Raw genomic sequence first — 20,366 nt, 5'->3', positions numbered from 1 at the left:
GGATGGTCTCCTGAGGGATCTCCTCCCAGACCTGGACTAAAGCATCCGCCAACTCCTGGGCAGTCTGTTGGTGGATGGAGCGAGACATGATGTCCCAGATGTGCTCAATTGGATTCAGGTCTGGGGAACGGGCGGGCCAGTCCATAGCATCAATGCCTTCGTCTTGCAGGAACTGCTGACACACTCCAGCCACATGAGGTCTAGCATTGTCTTGCATTAGGAGGAACCCAGGGCCAACCGCACCAGCATATGGTCTCACAAGGGGTCTGAGGATCTCATCTCGGTACCTAATGGCAGTCAGGCTACCTCTGGCGAGCACATGGAGGGCTGTGCGGTCCCCCAAAGAAATGCCACCCCACACCATTACTGACCCACTGCCAAACCGGTCATGCTGGAGGATGTTGCAGGCAGCAGAACGTTCTCCTTGGCATCTCCAGACTCTGTCGCGTCTTGTCACATGTGCTCAGTGAGAACCTGCTTTCATCTGTGAAGAGCACAGGGCGCCAGTGGCGAATTTGCCAATCTTGGTGTTCTCTGGCAAATGCCAAACGTCCTGCACGGTGTTGAGCTGTAAGCACAACCCCCACCTGTGGACGTCGGGCCCTCATACCACCCTCATGGAGTCTGTTTCTGATCGTTTGAGTAGACACATGCACATTTGTGGCTTGCTGGAGGTCTTTTTGCAGGGCTCTGGCAGTGCTCCTCCTGTTCCTTCTTGCACAAAGGCGGAGGTAACGGTCCTACTGCTGGGTTGTTGCCCTCCTACGGCCTCCTCCACGTCTCCTGATGTACTGGCCTGTCTCCTGGTAGCGCCTCCATGCACTGGACACTACGCTGACAGACACAGCAAACCTTCTTGCCACAGCTCGCATTGATGTGCCATCCTGGATGAGCTGCACTACCTGAGCCACTTGTGTGGGTTGTAGACTCCGTCTCATGCTACCACTAGAGTGAAAGCACCACCAGCTTTCAAAAGTGACCAAAACATCAGCCAGAAAGCATAGGAGCTGAGAAGTGGTCTGTGGTCACCACCTGCAGAACAACTCCTTTATTGGGGGTGTCTAGCTAAATGCCTATAATTCCCACCTGTTGTATATTCCATTTGCACAACAGCATGTAAAATTGATTGTCAATCAGTGTTGCTTCCTAAGTGGACAGTTTGATTTCACAGAAGCGTGATTGACTTGGAGTTACATTGTGTTGTTTAAGTGTTCCCTTTATTTTTTTGAGCAGTATATATATATATATATATATATATATATATATATATATACAATATATATATATATATATATATATATAGGACCTCCTGTGCCATTGCAGCCACATATTGTCCCTGTGGTAAATCCGCCCTGTCTACCTGTGTACCCAGATACAAATATGTAATCAGTCTTTGGTTAGACAAAAACATCTAAGCAGGCCACTTCCTCCTCACAATCCACTAATACATCAGATGATATTTCTGATGTGGATGGGGAGTATACTGATCCGTCAGACACTGATACAGTTGCTTCTGATGAGGAATCTACAACTCAGGTTGATGTCCCTGACCTAGTGGAGGCTATTAAGCTGATTCTACAAATCGATGATGATGTAGATCCCACTACTGCATCTAAGAAACCTGATAAGTTTAAATGTCAGAAGGTAGCTAAAGTAGTCTTACCGCATTCTGACCATTTAGTAGACTTACGTCAGGAACCTTGGTCTTCTCCAGGAAAGAAATTCTCTCTGTCTAAAAAGATGCTCGTTATCCTCTCCCTGCTGAGTTGTGTAACAAGTGGGAAAATTCACCTCTAGTGGATGTCACCTGTCTTGTGGTGTCATCTACTCTGCCTGTCACCACTGTCACATCACTGAAGGAACCGACAGATAAGCGTGTGGAGGGATGCCTGAAGTCTATTTACTCCCATATAGGTGCTGTACATAGACCCACTATAGCGGCCTCCTGGGCCGCAAAAGGAATTGAAGCATGGGTTCAGGCAATAGAGGATGAGCTGCCTCAGGATATATCTGACACTGCCAGACAATATCTGTCTCATATTACTACCGCCTCACAATATATTCAGGAGGCGTCCTCTGAGGCAGGTGTAATGGCGGCCAAGGCTTCGACCAAGTCCATCCTGGCTCACCGAATTCTGTGGTTGAGGTCATGGAAGGTAGACCTGGACTCCAAAAAGACTTTGGAGGTACTTCCTTTTAAGAGAGACATCCCATTTGGGGAAGATCTGAATAAGATTGTGACTGACTTAGCAGCTGCTAAGACTGCATTTCTCCTGAATACCAATCCTTCTGCACAGAAGGCAAAGAGTACCACTTTTCGTTCCTTTCTACCTCAAGGGAAAGCAAAGGGTCAGACATACCTGACAAGCTTGTGCTCCCAAAACCACTAAGCCCAAAACTAAACAATCCTGGGCTGCCCGTCAGCCTGCTTCCAAACAAGACAAGCCTGCTGCATGACGGGTCGGGCCTCCCCCTGGGGGATCCCAGGGTGGGAGGACGACTTCTGCAGTTCACCCAGGTCTGGTTAAAGGCCACTTCAGACGCATGGGTGCGAGAAGTCATCTCTCAAGGGTACGCAGTCTCTTTCAAGAGATGTCCCCCTCTCCAGTTCTGCACGACGGTTATTCTTTCAGACCCATTGAAGGCGCAAGCTCTACACCTGGTTGTGTGTTCCCTCCTGGATACAGGTAGTGGTAGTGCCGGAACCCCTGTCCCAGAGAGGCGGAGGATACTACTCGACCCTGTTTCTAGTCCCGAAACCCAGTGGGTCTTTCCGGCCTATACTCAACCTCAAATCACTGAACAAATTTGTGAGAGTGTCCAAGTTCCGTATGGAAACACTGCACTCGATTGTACTGGCCATGGAACCCGGATATTATATGGTATCCCTGGATATACAAGATACTTATCTGCGGTTTGCTATTGGCAACCTTCACTATCAGTTCCAGGCTCTGCCGTTTGGACTGACCACGGCCCCTCGGATCTTCACCAAGGTTATGGGCGTGATGACGGCTCATCTGCGTCATCAGGGAAACAGGATCCTGCCATATTTAGACAACTTGCTGATCCTGGCGAACTCCCAAGATGTCCTCCTTAGTTATCTACAACTGACGATACACTTCCTACAAGCCCATGGGTGGCTCGTCAACTGGAAGAAGTCTTCGCTGGTCCCTGCTCGGAGCGCGGTACACCTGGGGGCACTGCTGGAAACACACAGCCAAAGACTGTTTCTTACTCCAGAGAAAGTCCTGAAACTTCAGGACAGGATCATATACTTCCTCGCTCACCCAAGAGTGTCGATACACTCGGCGATGCAAGTACTAGGCCTGATGGTGTCGGCTTTCGACATGGTAGAGTACGCTCAATTTCATTTCCGCCCTCTAATCCTTTCCAAGTGGGATGGCCTGCCTCATCGGATCAGGTCTCAAATGATCTCCTTGACTCCGGAGGTACATCTGTCACTGAGCTGGTGGCTACAGGACCAACAGTTGAGCAGGGGCCATCCCTTCTAGATCTCCAACTGGGTCCTCCTGACAACAGACGCCAGTCTGTGAGGTTGGGGCACGGTGTTGGAGCAACACTCTCTCCAGGGCCGGTGGACCAAGGAGGAATCTCTCCTCCCGATAAACATTCTGGAATTGCGAGCAGTGTTCAATGCTTTGACTCGTGCCCTGCCTCTGATACAGAACAGACCTGTTCAAGTACAATCAGACAACACCACCATGGTGGCATACATAAACCATTAAGGCGGCACTCGAAGCCGCATGGCAATGATGGAAGTGTCAAAAATCCTTTGTTGGGCGGAACGCCACCTGCCAGCAATATCAGCAGTGTTCATTCCGTGAGTCCTCAACTGGAAAGCGGATTTCCTCAGTCATCAGGACGTACACACTGGAGAGTGGAGTCTTCATCAGGAAGTCTTTCAACTCCTAGTGGGCAAGTGGGGTCTACCAAATGTAGACCTGATGGCGTCCCGACACAATCACAAAGTTCCGGTCTTCAGATCAAGAACAAGGGATCCTCAAGCAGCATTCATGGACCGACTGGCAATTCCATGGAACTTTTGTCTGCCCTACTGTTCCCTCCAGTGTCACTTCTGCCCCGGGTACTACGGAAGTTCAAGCAAGAAGGAGGAATACTACTTCTAGTCGCTCCAGCGTGGCCCAGATGGCATTGGTTCTCAGACCTGCAGGGTCTATCGATAGAGCGTCCTCTTCTGCTTCCTCAATGCCCAGACCTCCTCGTTCAGGGCCCTTGTGTCTACCTGGACCTGGCCATACGGCTTTGATGGTATGGCTCTTGAAGCTTCACTCCTGAGGGCCAAATGATTCTCCGAGGCGGTTATCCCACTATGCTAAAGGCCCACAAACCGCCTTCTGCACGGATTTATTATAGGGTCTGGAATTCTTTCACCTGGTGTGCTGCTAAGAATTATGATACTTCCAAGTTTAGTACTTCCAGACTTCTGGCTTTTTTGCAACAAGCCATGGATTTAGAACTTCATCTGGGCTCCCTCAAGGTTCACATATCTGCCTTGTCAGTGTGGTTTCAGAGAACAGTTGCGTCTATGCCTGACATTCATACTTTCACTCAGGGCGTACTGTGGATTCAGCCTCCCTATGTCCATCCTGTGGCTCCATCGGATTTGTCTGTTGTCCTGAATGCCCTGCAAGAGTCTCCACTTGAACCTCTTGAGTCAGTGGACCTTAAATGGCTCTCAGCCAAGGTCCTGTTTCTGCTGGCTATTGCTTCTGCTAGAAGGGTGTCAGACTTCAGCGCTTTGTCCTGTTATCCACCCTTTTTAATATTTCATCGTGACCGACCAGTTCTTTGAACTCGCCCTGGTTATTTACCTAAGGTGGTGTCATCTTTTCACCTTAATCAAGAGATTGTGGTTCCAGCCTTCATCTCTTCAAAATTGTCCTCCAAAGAACGGTCTTTGGATGTGGTACAGGCTCTCCATATATATGTGGAGAAGACTGCCTCTATCAGGAGGTCAGATACCCTCTTTGTACTGTTTGGTTTCCACAAACGCTGCTGGACTGCGAATCTGCAAACCTTGCAGCATTAACAGAAAAAGAAAAAGTATTCCTACACAGGCTCATAGACTTTAAATAACTTTAAGTCATCATCCTAATAGGTAGATGACCATTAATTGATTAAAATATAACTTTTATTAGATATACGTTAGTAGCTTACGAAATATTTGCAAGTGAAAAATGAAAAAATGTGAACCAGTGTACAAATTACATGTGAATTAAAATGCTAAACCACTGTTCTTGTGTGTTTTGTATTTGTTATTAGAATGTATATGAAATGTTGCTAAAGTAGAGTATAGTTACTGTAGCAATTTCTGTTGTTTAAAGAGGATACACTTGTATCTGTACTGGGCTGATATGAATTTCTATTTGTTTGTATGGTAACCTCAATGTTACTTGTTGTGCCTTTCACTTATTATCACATGGGAACATACAAGGCCAGATTAACAATGGGGCGGATGGAGCTACAGCTCCAGGCCTCCACATAGAAATAGGCCCATCATCATAACTATTAAGATTGTATTTATATTTTTTCACTAAATTATGCATTTTTTTAATATTTTTACATATTTAGGGAGACATTGGAGCTGATAGTGTAGTGGGTGAACAGAACTGATCACACCTCCCATTTCTCACAATAGGCCCTTGAATGTTTTTAGCTCCAGGCCCATGTGGCCCTTAATCCGGCCCTGGGAACATATAGGAGGTGTGTGCATCACCTACATATAATTAGCCCTTTGTGAATCAGCAACAGCTTGTATCCATCTCTACAACAGAGAGTGTGTTTCCCAGTTGTATATATACTATACATCATATATCTTAAATTAATTTATTGAGACACAATTATGCACTGAATGATAGAGCCTTCTCAGTTAGTTCAAATAAAGTGTTACTGGTGATAAATTTAATTTAATTTAACTTATGACATATAAATTGATGCGTACAGTGGAATGTATCAGTTTTACCATCTAATGGACTTTATTGGCCCCCTCCTCATTTATCTGTAATCACATTTCGTAGGGACCTAATTCTCACACGATAAGGTATAATCCCCACTAGAATTGTGGGCATATGGTACCCGTAAATGTGATCGCATGTGTGGTTGGCTGGAGTGATGTTGAGTGTGTGTGTGTATGTTCTATCACACACTCAATGAAAAATATAATACCCCGCCTTCTGGCATCAATTATTATTATTATTATTATCAGTTATTTATATAGCGCACACATATTCTGCAGCGCTGTACAGAGAATATTTGCCCATTCACATCAGTCCCTGCACCAGTGGAGCTTACAATCTCTATTCCCTATCACATGTACACACAGACACATTCACGCTGGGGTTAATTTTTGTTGGGAGCCAATTAACCTACCAGTATATTTTTGGATTGCGGGAGTACCCAGAGGAAACCCACGCAAGTACGGGGAGAATATACAAACTCCACACAGTTAGGGCCATGGTGGGAACCGAACCCATGACCTCAGTGCTGTGAGGCAGTAATGCTAACCATTACACTATCCATAGTGCCCCCATTATAGGTCATTATCCAATATCACAATGTGTCTCTTTGTAGCCTTGAAATATATGAAGAAGCCCACATACTGTAGGCATATTATAAAGTTATTGTAATATCTCAAATGTGCACACAAATGAGTAACTAATAGTATTGTATATCACATCTCTCAGTCGTCAGTTATCATAAGTCATCCTGAGTCCACTTGTATATAACCCACATTATGATATACAGATTCACCTGTCCAGGCGATTAAATGTAGTAAGTCACCATAATAACATATTTATAGTACATCAGGCAGTATTGTTTAATGAAGCACCTCTCAGCGCCCGCCGTTACTAATTGTAATAGAGTGTCTAATTCTGCCCGGACACCGGTGAATTACTTAAAGCGGCCAGTGATCTCCTTAGATTTAACTTACAGATGTCACTTGACACATGCATCAAGAGCCTACTTAGATATATTATGAGTTTATGATGATCTCAAATTTGTACATAAATGGGTGTTTATTGACACTATCTGTCACGTATCTCAGCTGTCATAAAAATCCTGAGTCCGTTTTCTCCACTGGCTCACTTCTCCACTTTTATCACTGCTTAGTACATGTCCCCCTTAGTATATTGGTTTACAGTCCGGCCGGCCGGCGGTGTTATATACTGAAGCGCCTCTCAGCGCCCGCCGTCAGTAAGTAGGATAGTGTGTATAGATTTACCCAGACAGTGGTAATACTGCTAACCGTGGCAAATGATCCTGCATGGTGCTATTTGCACATATCATATGGTACACTCACAACACAGAGTATTTGCACACATGTGCGTCCAGAGTCTCCACTGACACACAGCTATATATAATATCAATAAGCTGCTGTGGTGATCGAGTCCCGCACACAGCGGCTGTCACACTCCGACACGTATTTTAATCAGTTCATACAAATACACACATATATATACATTTATAAGGGCTTAAATACCCATTTTCTCAGTGGTTTAGCTATTAAAATGAGCAAACGCGTTTGACACGTGTACCGCACTGTCTGCCTAACGACCGTTTCGCTTTACAGCTAAATCATAGGAAACCCGAGTTTCAGGTGGAAGGGAGTTAAATAGCCCATCCATGTCCTCTATTCGTTGTCAGTTTTGTTCATACAAATACACACATATATATACATTTATAAGGGCTTAAATACCTATTATCTCAGTGGTTTAGCTATTAAAATGAGCGGACACGTTTGACACGTGTACCGCACTGTCTGCGTAACGACCGTTTCGCTTTACAGCTTAATCATAGGGAACCCGAGTGCCAGGCGGAAGGGAGTTAATTAGCCCATCCGTGTCCTCTATTCGTTGCCAGTTTTGATTGACACTTAGTTAGACCAGTCAAAATTCCTATTTGTCATTCAAATTGATACTGGCTCCATAGAGGGAGTTTAAACAAAGAGTAACATATGTATCAATATAATATTATTGAAACATAATGAGTTATCAGTGCAGTATAAAATACTATTGAGACATGACAAGTAAACACTGCAGTGTAAAATAAATCTGTTAATCAAAGACTATTTACTACAATTGATATATATAAGAAGGAGACAGATATATCAATTCAAGGATAGTCAGGCACAAATTGGAAAAGATTGTGTTGTTAAATTATATCCAGATTGTATGAACATGTCACACATGGCTTCATTCCATATGTAGAGAAATGGTGTCCAAAAAGTTGAACCCAGATTCATATACATTAATTGCATCTGATGCCCAAAAGCATATGGACAGTGAAATATTATATTTGAGTATTAATGCTATTATAATCATATCTGTTTATCATGAATTAAACTCAAGTATACATAACCCAAGTATCTATTCCCATGAATTGTTCTATCATATTTATAACGGTGAATAAAATAAAGTGCAACCACTCGTGTATACAATTCCTGATAGTCGATCATATTTTACAATGGATAGGATCGACTATCAGGAATTGTATTAGAGGTATTGCAGGTCAATCTCCTTTATCATGGAGATCCATGGTGACTTCTATGATCCATAATAACTTAAAGTAGGGGGTGAATTATATCTTATGACGGGAAGCAGTTGGTTGTCCGACGGATGGGATCCCGGCGATCAATATATCTATGCCGGGATGCCGAGGGAGGACATGATGCCGACGTCAATATACAGACACTGTTTGGGATGCCGACGACACATTACTGACAGTTAGCATCCCAAAGGTCCTCACAGTGGGACACGCTGGAGTCCTGCCAAGGGATTTTAGGTTTAGGTAGGAGAAGGTAGGTTAGCTTTAGGGATCAGGGATGGGAAGGTTGGGGTTAGGGACCGGGGAGGGAGGGTTAGGTTTAGGCACTAAGAGGGGGAGATTAGGGTTAGGCATCAAGCAGGGAGGGTTAGGGTTAGGCACCTAGTGGGGAAGGTTAGGGTTAGGCACCCCCAAGGGAGGGTTACTGTAGGGAAAAGGTGAGGGTTATGGGGGGCTACCGGGATTCTCATGGATGGAATGCTGCTGTCGGTATACTGACAGCTGGAATCCCGTCCATTGGCAAATCATACTGATCCCCTTATGACATGTGTTTCCAAGCAATCAATGAAGTGATGACATCAGAACTCTGCGATTGTAGATGACATCAGAACTGTTTATATACAGTAGATATTGGCACCACTTGTGTATTATAATATTATATTACTTATGGGGGATTATTAGGATTTAATAGCAATCCATGATGGGGTTTGTAGTCCTTCAATGTACGGCTAGGTCCTACCAAACATGCGCTTGCTTAGCTCCTTAGAAATGATTTTAAAATGTTTTTAAGTGTGCTCATAAATTCCGGTCATCCTGCGGGAGTACGCGGTGTAATATGCTGTCTCTTTCCTCCCCGTAGCGCTCTGTGGTGGGGAGATCTCCGAGCCGGCTGGGGTGATCCTGTCTCCGGACTGGCCGCAGAATTACGCCAAGGGTCAGGACTGTGTATGGGGGATCCATGTTCAGGAGGACCGGAGGGTGCTGCTGGAGATAGAGATGTGAGACTCTTCATTTCATTGCACAGTGAATATAGCATGTTACGCTGTAACCTATAGCAACCAGTCACAGTATCACTTTTTATCAAACTTCCGAATGCGCTAATAATAAACCCTTATGTCTGAGGTTGAAGGTTGCCACGAGAACCACAGCCCATTATACTCCTATTATTGGGAAAATGGAATAATACACCCTCCCAGCACCAACCAAAAGGCAGCCTACGGTGCATACACAAGGGTAACCGTAACCCCAGAGGAAATGTACAAATGTAAGAAGTGTGTATAAACCGCTGGCACCAAGCAAAAAGAAAAAAAGAAAAAAATGTTTAAAAGACGGAAATATTTATCTCTTTTACGGCGAGATGTAATGCCGCCCGGCATTACATCCCGCCGATGGTGTTTTCTCTCAAATGGTCAGAGTATCCACGTGCATATACAGATGTGTCCTCTTACACCCTTGCTGCAGTCATGCTAAACAGCCCTTGAAGTCGTGCCATGCTGTGGCAGGACCCGATAGAGCTGAGCGTCTTTTTTTTCTTAATGTTTACCCCGCGAAAATGCATTGTAGACACAAAGTAATGTAATAGGATGCACAAGCAGTATCACTTTAATCAGCAGCTTCTGCTGATTAAAATGGTATGCTGCATGCCTATATTCTGTGCGTGACTGCGGCTGTATCTGCATCCGAAATGTCATGTTACAGTGTTATCCAGGAAAACACTATAGCAGAGCATTTTGCATGCAGATACAGTCGCAGTCACACACAGAATATAGGCATGCCGCATCTCATTTTACTCAGCAGAAGCTTCTTGTGCGTATTATTACATTACTTTGCATCTATGACACATTTTTGTGCAAAAATGCAAAAAAGACGCTCTGTGCTACTGAGTGACACGGAACTCGTGCGTTAAGTGTAACGTGACTTGTAGCGCTCGGAGTAAAGATGTAAGAGGACACATCTGTATGGAGAGAGAATAAAGCAGATAACAGTGCGATATTGCTAAAAGGCTATATTTATTCACACAATTTTAAAAGATAAAATAAAAAATAAAATAATTGAACATCAAATGGATAAATCACAGTAAACAGTATTATCTCACTTATCTCTGACTGGTAAGGCCACAGATACCCACCTTACTCTATCCTGTGATCCCAAGTGCCCATTAAGGAGACACAGGCCCCCAATCCCCGAATGCCTGATCCTCAGATAAACCTGATCTTACTGTAAATGCGACATAATTCTTCAATGTCGGCTCAATTTAAATGCACAGTACAGTACAGTCCCGTTATTAGTGATAAGCACATTACATCTGTCCGTTATTAGTGATAAGCACAATACATCTGTCCCCTGTTATTAGTGATATGCACAATACATCTGACCCCTGTTATTAGTGATACACACATTACATCTGTCTCCTGTTATTAGTGATACGCACATTACATCGGTCACCTGTTATTAGTGATACGCACATTACATCTGTCCCCTGTTATTAGTGATACGCACATTACATCTATCCCCTGTTATTAGTGATACACACATTACATCTGTCTCTGTTATTAGTGATACGCACATTACATCTGTCCCTGTTATTAGTGATACGCACAGTACATCTGTCTCTGTTATTAGTGATACGCACAGTACATCTGTCCGTTAATAGTGATACGCACATTACATCTGTCCCCTGTTATTAGTGATACGCACATTACATCTGTCCCCTGTTATTAGTGATACGCACATTACATCTGTCCCTGTTATTAGTGATACACACATTACATCTGTCCCGTTATTAGTGATACGACATTACATCTGTCCCCTGTTATTAGTGATACGCACATTAAATCTGTCCCGTTATTAGTGATACGCACATTACATCTGTTCCCTGTTACTAGTGATACGCACATTAGATCTGTTCTGTTATTAGTGATACGCACATTAAATCTGTCCCGTTATTAGTGATACGCACAGTACACCTGTCCTTGTTATTAGTGATAAACACAGTACATATGCCCCTATTATTAGGTATACGGACATTACATCTGTCCCGTTATTAGTGATACGCATAATACAACTGTCCCTATTGTTGGTGATATGCACAATACAGCTGTCCCCTGTTATTAGTGATACGCACATTACATCTGTCCCGTTATTAGTGATAAGCACATTACATCTGTCCGTTATTAGTGATAAGCACAATACATCTGTCCCCTGTTATTAGTGATATGCACAATACATCTGACCCCTGTTATTAGTGATACACACATTACATCTGTCTCCTGTTATTAGTGATACGCACATTACATCGGTCACCTGTTATTAGTGATACGCACATTACATCTGTCCCCTGTTATTAGTGATACGCACATTACATCTATCCCCTGTTATTAGTGATACACACATTACATCTGTCTCTGTTATTAGTGATACGCACATTACATCTGTCCCTGTTATTAGTGATACGCACAGTACATCTGTCTCTGTTATTAGTGATACGCACAGTACATCTGTCCGTTAATAGTGATACGCACATTACATCTGTCCCCTGTTATTAGTGATACGCACATTACATCTGTCCCCTGTTATTAGTGATACGCACATTACATCTGTCCCTGTTATTAGTGATACACACATTACATCTGTCCCGTTATTAGTGATACGACATTACATCTGTCCCCTGTTATTAGTGATACGCACATTAAATCTGTCCCGTTATTAGTGATACGCACATTACATCTGTTCCCTGTTACTAGTGATACGCACATTAGATCTGTTCTGTTATTAGTGATACGCACATTAAATCTGTCCCGTTATTAGTGATACGCACAGTACACCTGTCCTTGTTATTAGTGATAAACACAGTACATATGCCCCTATTATTAGGTATACGGACATTACATCTGTCCCGTTATTAGTGATACGCATAATACAACTGTCCCTATTGTTGGTGATATGCACAATACAGCTGTCCCCTGTTATTAGTGATACGCACATTACATCTGTCCCGTTATTAGTGATATACACTGTGCATCTGTCCCTGTTATTAGTGATATGCACATTACATCTGTCCCCTGTTATTAGTGATACGCACATTACATCTGTCCCGTTATTAGTGATATACACAGTGCATCTGTCCCTGTTAATAGTGATATGCACAATACATCTGTCCCGTTATTAGTGATACGCACAGTACACCTGTCCTTGTTATTAGTGATAAACACAGTACATATGCCCCTATTATTAGGGATAAGTACATTACATCTGTCCCGTTATTAGTGATACACACAATACATCTGTCCCCTGTTATTAGTGATACGCATAATACAACTGTCCCTATTATTAGTGATATGCACAATACAGCTGTCCCCTGTTATTAGTGATACGCACATTACATCTGTCCCGTTATTAGTGATATACACTGTGCATCTGTCCCTGTTATTAGTGATACGCACATTAAATCTGTCCCGTTATTAGTGATACGCACAGTACACCTGTCCTTGTTATTAGTGATAAACACAGTACATATGCCCCTATTATTAGGGATAAGTACATTACATCTGTCCCGTTATTAGTGATACACACAATACATCTGTCCCCTGTTATTAGTGATACGCATAATACAACTGTCCCTATTATTAGTGATATGCACAATACAGCTGTCCCCTGTTATTAGTGATACGCACATTACATCTGTCCCGTTATTAGTGATATACACAGTGCATCTGTCCCTGTTATTAGTGATATGCACAATACATCTGTCCCGTTATTAGTGATACGCACAATACATCTGTCCCCTGTTATTAGTGATACGCACATTACATCTGTCTCCTGTTATTAGTGATACGCACATTACATCTGTCTCCTGTTATTAGTGATACGCACATTACATCTGTCCCTGTTATTAGTGATACACACATAACATTTGTCCCTGTTATTAGTGATACAAACAGAACATCTGTCCCCTGGTATTAGTGATACGCACAGTACATCTGCCCCTATAATTAGTGATACGCGCATTACATCTGTCCCCTGTTATTAGTGATACGCATATTATATCTGTCCCTGTTATTAGTGATAAGCACAATACATCTGCCCCTGTTATTAGTGATACGCACATTGCATCTGTCCCCTGTTATTAGTGATATGCACATAGCATCTGTCCCCTGTTATTAGTGATAAGCACATTACATCTGTCCCGTTATTAGTGATACGCACATTACATCTGTCCCTGTTATTAGTGATAAGCACATTACATCTGTCCCCTGTTATTAGTGATACGCACAGTACATCTGTCCCTGTTATTAGTGATATGCACATTACATCTGTCCCCTATTATTAGTGATACACACATTACATCTGTCCCGTTATTAGTGATACGCACATTACATCTGTCCCCTGTTATTAGTGATATGCACATTACATCTGTCCCTGTTATTAGTGATACGCACAGTACATCTGTCCCTGTTATTAGTGATATGCACATTACATCTGTCCCTGTTATTAGTGATAAGCACATTACATCTGTCCCCTGTTATTAGTGATACGCACAGTACATCTGTCCCTGTTATTAGTGATATGCACATTACATCTGTCCCCTGTTATTAGTGATACGCACATTACATCTGTCCCTGTTATTAATGATGAGCACATTACATCTGTCCCCTGTTATTAGTGATACGCACATTACATCTGTCCCGTTATTAGTGATACGCACATTACATCTGTCCCTGTTATTAGTGATAAGCACATTACATCTGTCCCCTGTTATTAGTGACATGCACATTACATCTGTCCCTGTTGTTAGTGATACGCACATTACATCTGTCCCCTGTTATTAGTGATACGCACATTACATCTGTCCCCTGTTATTAGTGATATGCACATTACATCTGTCCCTGTTATTAGTGATACGCACATTACATCTGTCCCCTGTTATTAGTGATACGCACATTACATCTGTCCCCTGTTATTAGTGATACGCACAGTACATCTGTCCCCTGTTATTAGTGATACCCACATTGCATCTGTCCCCTGTTATTAGTGATATGCACATTACACTTGTCCCTGTTATTAGTGATATGCACATTACATCTGTCCCTGTTATTAGTGATACGCACATTACATCTGTCCTTGTTATTAATGATGAGCACATTACATCTGTCCCCTGTTATTAGTGATACGCACATTACATCTGTCCCGTTATTAGTGATACACACATTACATCTGTCCCTGTTATTAATGATGAGCACATTACATCTGTCCCCTGTTATTAGTGATACGCACATTACATCTGTCCCTGTTATTAGTGATACGCACATTACATCTGTCCCTGTTATTAATGATGAGCACATTACATCTGTCCCCTGTTATTAGTGATACGCACATTACATCTGTCCCGTTATTAGTGATACACACATTACATCTGTCCCTGTTATTAGTGATACACACAATACATCTGCCCGTTATTAGTGATACGCACATTACATCTGTCCCTGTTATTAGTGATACGCACATTACATCTGTCCCTGTTATTAGTGATACGCACATTACATCTGTCCCTGTTATTAGTTATACGCATATTACATCTGTCCCGTTATTAGTTATACGCACATTACATCTGTCCCCTGTTATTAGTGATACGCACATTACATCTGTCCCTGTTATTAGTGATACGCACATTACATCTGTCCCTATTATTAGTGATACGCACATTACATCTGTCCCCTGTTATTAGTGATACGCACATTACATCTGTCCCTGTTATTAGTGATACGCACATTACATCTGTCCCTATTATTAGTGATACGCACATTACATCTGTCCCCTGTTATTAGTGATACACACATTACATCTGGCCCCTGTTATTAGTGATACGCACATTGCATCTGTCCCCTGTTATTAGTGATACGCAGATTGCATCTGTCCCCTGTTATTAGTGATATGTACATTACATCTGTCCCGTTATTAGTGATACGCACATTACATCTGTCCCTGTTATTAGTGATACACACAATACAGCTGCCCGTTATTAGTGATACGCACATTACATCTGTCCCTGTTATTAGTGATACGCACATTACATCTGTCCCTGTTATTAGTGATATGCACAGTACATCTGTCCCGTTATTAGTGATACACACATTACATCTGTCCCTGTTATTAGTGATACGCACATTACATCTGTCCCCTGTTATTAGTGATACGCACATTACATCTGTCCCAGTTATTAGGGATAAGCACATTACATCTGTCCCCTGAGGGAAATGTTACCAGTGGAGTACCCCAGGGATCTGTACTTGGACCAGTGCTTTTCAATATCTTTATTGGTGACATTGCAAATGGGATTAAAGGGAAAGTATGCCTTTTTGCAGATGACACAAAGGTATGCAACAGGGTAGACACACCAGGTGGGGTAAAACAAATGATTGAGGATCTAGGTAGACTAGAGGAATGGTCAAGAGTCTGGCAATTACAGTTTAATGCCAAAAAATGCAAAATCATGCACTTGGGTCTCAAAAATCCTAAAGCTAAATACAGTATTAATGGCACTATACTGGAAACTACTGAGGAGGAAAGGGATCTAGGAGTCACTATTTCAGATGACTTAAAGGCAGGTAAGCAATGTAACAAGGCAATGAGGAAGGCTAGTCAGATGCTTGGCTGCATTGGGAGAGGAATCAGCAGCAGAAAGAAAGAAGTAATAATGCCACTGTATAGGTCATTGGTGCGGCCTCATCTAGAATACTGTATTCAGTTCTGGAGGCCATATCTTCAAAAGGATATTAATACATTAGAAACTGTACAAATGAGGGCAACTAAAATGGTGCATGGCCTACATCACAAAACATACCCAGAAAGACTAAGAAATCTCAATATGTATAGTTTGGAGCAGAGAAGAGAAAGGGGGGACATGATAGAAACTTTCAAATATATGAAGGGTTTTAACAAAGTCCAGGAGGGAAACATTCTCCAAATGAAGAGAAGCAATAGGACACGAGGACATGCACTGAGACTGGAGGGGGGGAGGTTCAGGGGAAATTTGCGGAAAAATTATTTCACAGAAAGGGTAGTGGACAAGTGGAATAGCCTCCCATCAGAGGTGGTAGAGGCTAAGACAGTAGAGCAATTTAAACATGCATGGGATAGACATAAGGATATCCTTACAAAGAAATAAGGAACAAATAAGGTTAGTGATAAAAAAAAAATAATATATAAAAAAAAAAAAGGGGCAGACTAGATGGGCCAAGTGGTTCTTATCTGCCGACAAATTCTATGTTTCTATGTTATTAGTGATATGCACAGTACATCTGTCCCAGTTATTAGGGATAAGCACATTACATCTGTCCCCTGTTATTAGTGATACGCACATTACATCTGTCCCTGTTATTAGTGATACACACATTACATCTGTCCCTGTTATTAGTGATACGCACATTACATCTGTCCCCTGTTATTAGTGATACGCACATTACATCTGTCCCTGTTATTAGTGATACGCACATTACATCTGTCCCTGTTATTAGTGATACGCACATTACATCTGTCCCGTTATTAGTGATACACACATTACATCTGTCCCATTATTAGTGATACGCACATTACATCTGTCCCATTATTAGTGATACGCACATTACATCTGTCCCTGTTATTTGTGATATGCACAGTACATCTGTCCCTGATTATTAATGATATGCACAGTACATCTGTCCCTGTTATTAGTGATATGCACATCACATCTGTCCCTGTTATTAATGATACGCACATTACATCTGCCCCTATTATTAGTGATACACACATTACATCTGTCCCCTATTATTAGTGATACGCACATTATATCTGTCCACTGTTATTAGTGATACCCACAGTACATCTGTCCCTGTTATTAGTGATATGCACAGTACATCTGTCCCCTGTAATTAGTGATAAGCACAATACATCTGCCCCTGTTATTAGTGATACACACATTACATCTGTCCCTGTTATTAGTGATACGCACATTATATCTGTCCCCTGTTATTAGTGATATGCACAGTACATCTGTTCCCTGTTATTAGTGATACGCACATTAAATCTGTCCCTGTTATTAGTGATAAGCACAATACACCTGTCCCTGTTATTAGTGATACACACAATACATCTGCCCGTTATAAGTGATACACACATTACATCTGTCCCTGTTATTAGTGATACGCACATTACATCTGTTCCTGTTATTAGTGATACGCATATTACATCTGTCCCTGTTATTAGTGATAAGCACATTACATCTGTCCCTGTTATTTGTTATATGCACATTACATCTTTCCCGTTATTAGTGATATGCACAAGACATTTCTCCCTGTTATTAGTGATACGCACATTACATCTGTCCCTGTTATTAGTGATATGCACATTACATCTGTCCCTTTTATTAGTGATACGCACAGTACATCTGTCCCTGTTATTAGTGATACGCACAGTACATCTGTCCCTGTTATTAGTGATACGCACATTACATCTGCCCCTATTATTAGTGATACACACATTACATCTGCCCCTATTATTAGTGGTACGCACATTATATCTGTCCACTGTTATTAGTGATACCCACATTACATCTGTCCCTGTTATTAGTGATATGCACAGTACATCTGTCCCCTGTTATTAGTGATAAGCACAATACATCTGCCCCTGTTATTAGTGATACGCACATTACATCTGTCCCCTGTTAGTGATACGCATATTACATCTGTCTCCTGTTATTAGTGATACGCACATTACATCTGTCCCCTGTTATCAGTGATACACACATTACATCTGTACCTATTATTAGTGATAAGCAAATTACATCTGTCCGTTATTAGTGATACGCACCGTACATCTGTCCCTGTTATTAGTGATACGCACAGTACATCTGTCCCTGTTATTAGTAATATGCACATTACATCTGTCCCGTTATTAGTAATACGCACATTACATCTGTCCCCTGTTATTAGTGATACGCACACTACATCTGTCCCGTTATTAGTGATACACACATTACATCTGTCCCCTGTTATTAGTGATACGCAAATTACATCTGTCCCATTATTAGTGATACGCACAGTACATCTGTCCCGTTCTTAGTGGTACGCACAGTACATCTGTCCGTTATTAGTGATACGTATAGTACATCTGTCCTTGTTATTAGTGATATGCACATTACATCTGTACCCTGGTATTTGTTATACGCACATTACATCTGTCCGTTATTAGTGATACGCACATTACATCTGTCCCGTTATTAGTGGTACGCACAGTACATCTGTCCCCTGTTATTAGTGATACGAATAGTACATCTGTCCTTGTTATTAGTGATGCGCACATTACATCTGTCCCCTGTTATTAGTGATACGCACATTACATCTGTCCCGTTATTAGTGATACGCATATTACATCTGTCCCCTATTATTAGTGATACACACATTACATCTGTCCCGTTATTAGTGATACGACATTACATCTGTCCCCTGTTATTAGTGATATGCATATTACATCTGTCCCCTATTATTAGTGATACACACATTACATCTGTCCCGTTATTAGTGATACGACATTACATCTGTCCCCTGTTATTAGTGATACACACATTACATCTGTCCCGTTATTAGTGATACGACATTACATCTGTCCCCTGTTACTAGTGATACGCACAGTACATCTGTCTCTGTTATTAGTCATATGCAAATTACATCTGTCTCTGTTATTAGTGATATGCACATTATATCTGTCCTTGTTATTAGTGATACGCACAGTACATCTGTCCTGTTATTAGTAATACGCACATTACATCTGTCCCCTGTTATTAGTGATACACACATTACATCTGTCCTCTGTTGTTAGTGATACGCACATTACATTTGTCCTGTTATTAGTGATACGCACATTACATTTGTCCCCTGTTATTAGTGATACACACATTACATCTGTCCCTGTTATTAGTGATACAACATTACATCTGTCCCCGGTTATTAGTGATACGCACATTACATCTTCCCCTATTATTAGTAATACGCACATTACATCTGTCTTTGTTATTAGTGATACGCATATTACATCTGTCCCTGTTATTAGTAATACACATATTACATCTGTCCCCTGTTATTAGTGATATGCACATTACATCTGTCCCTGTTATTAGTGATACGCACATTACATCCGTCCCTGTTATTAGTGATACGCATATTACATCTGTCCCTGTTATTAGTGATACGCATATTACATCTGTCCCTGTTATTAGTAATACACATATTACATCTGTCCCCTGTTATTAGTGATATGCACATTACATCTGTCACCTGTTATTAGTGATACGCACATTACATCTGTCCGTTATTAGTGATACGCACAGTACATCTGTCCCTGTTATTAGTGATACGCACATTACATCTGTCCGTTATTAGTGATATGCACAGTATATCTGTCCCTGTTATTAGTGATATGCACAGTACATCTGTCCCTGTTATTAGTGATATGCACAGTACATCTGTCCCTGTTATTAGTGATACGCACAGTACATCTGTCCCTGTTATTAGTGATACGCACATTACATCTGTCCCCTGTTACTACTCTAGTGATACGCACATTACATCTCTCTCCTGTTATTAGTGATACGCATATTATATCTGTCCCCTGTTATTTGTGATACGCACATTACAGCTGCACGTTATTAGTAATACGCACAGTACATCTGTCCCGTTATTAGTGGTACGCACAGTACATCTGTCCCTGTTATTAGTGATACGCACATTGCATCTGTCCCCTATTATTAG

The 20,366-nt window shown here is 41.8% G+C and overlaps 1 protein-coding gene across 4 annotated transcripts in view; it reads left to right on the top strand.

The window, feature by feature from the left end:
- SEZ6L2 (seizure related 6 homolog like 2) overlaps window positions 1-20,366 on the top strand; it is a 174,366-nt gene that overhangs the window by 76,224 nt on the left and 77,776 nt on the right. For all 4 annotated transcript variants that reach the window (XM_063935260.1, XM_063935258.1, XM_063935257.1 and 1 more), the window contains one exon: window positions 9,446-9,584. In XM_063935260.1, the coding sequence (XP_063791330.1) occupies window positions 9,446-9,584 (139 nt within the window). The remainder of the gene's footprint in view (window positions 1-9,445; window positions 9,585-20,366) is intronic.

The sequence above is a fragment of the Pseudophryne corroboree genome, chromosome 7, assembly GCF_028390025.1.
Source record: "Pseudophryne corroboree isolate aPseCor3 chromosome 7, aPseCor3.hap2, whole genome shotgun sequence".
Lineage (NCBI taxonomy): Eukaryota > Metazoa > Chordata > Amphibia > Anura > Myobatrachidae > Pseudophryne > Pseudophryne corroboree.
Note: the sequence above shows the minus strand (reverse complement) of the source record. Positions and strands in the feature narration are given on the sequence as shown.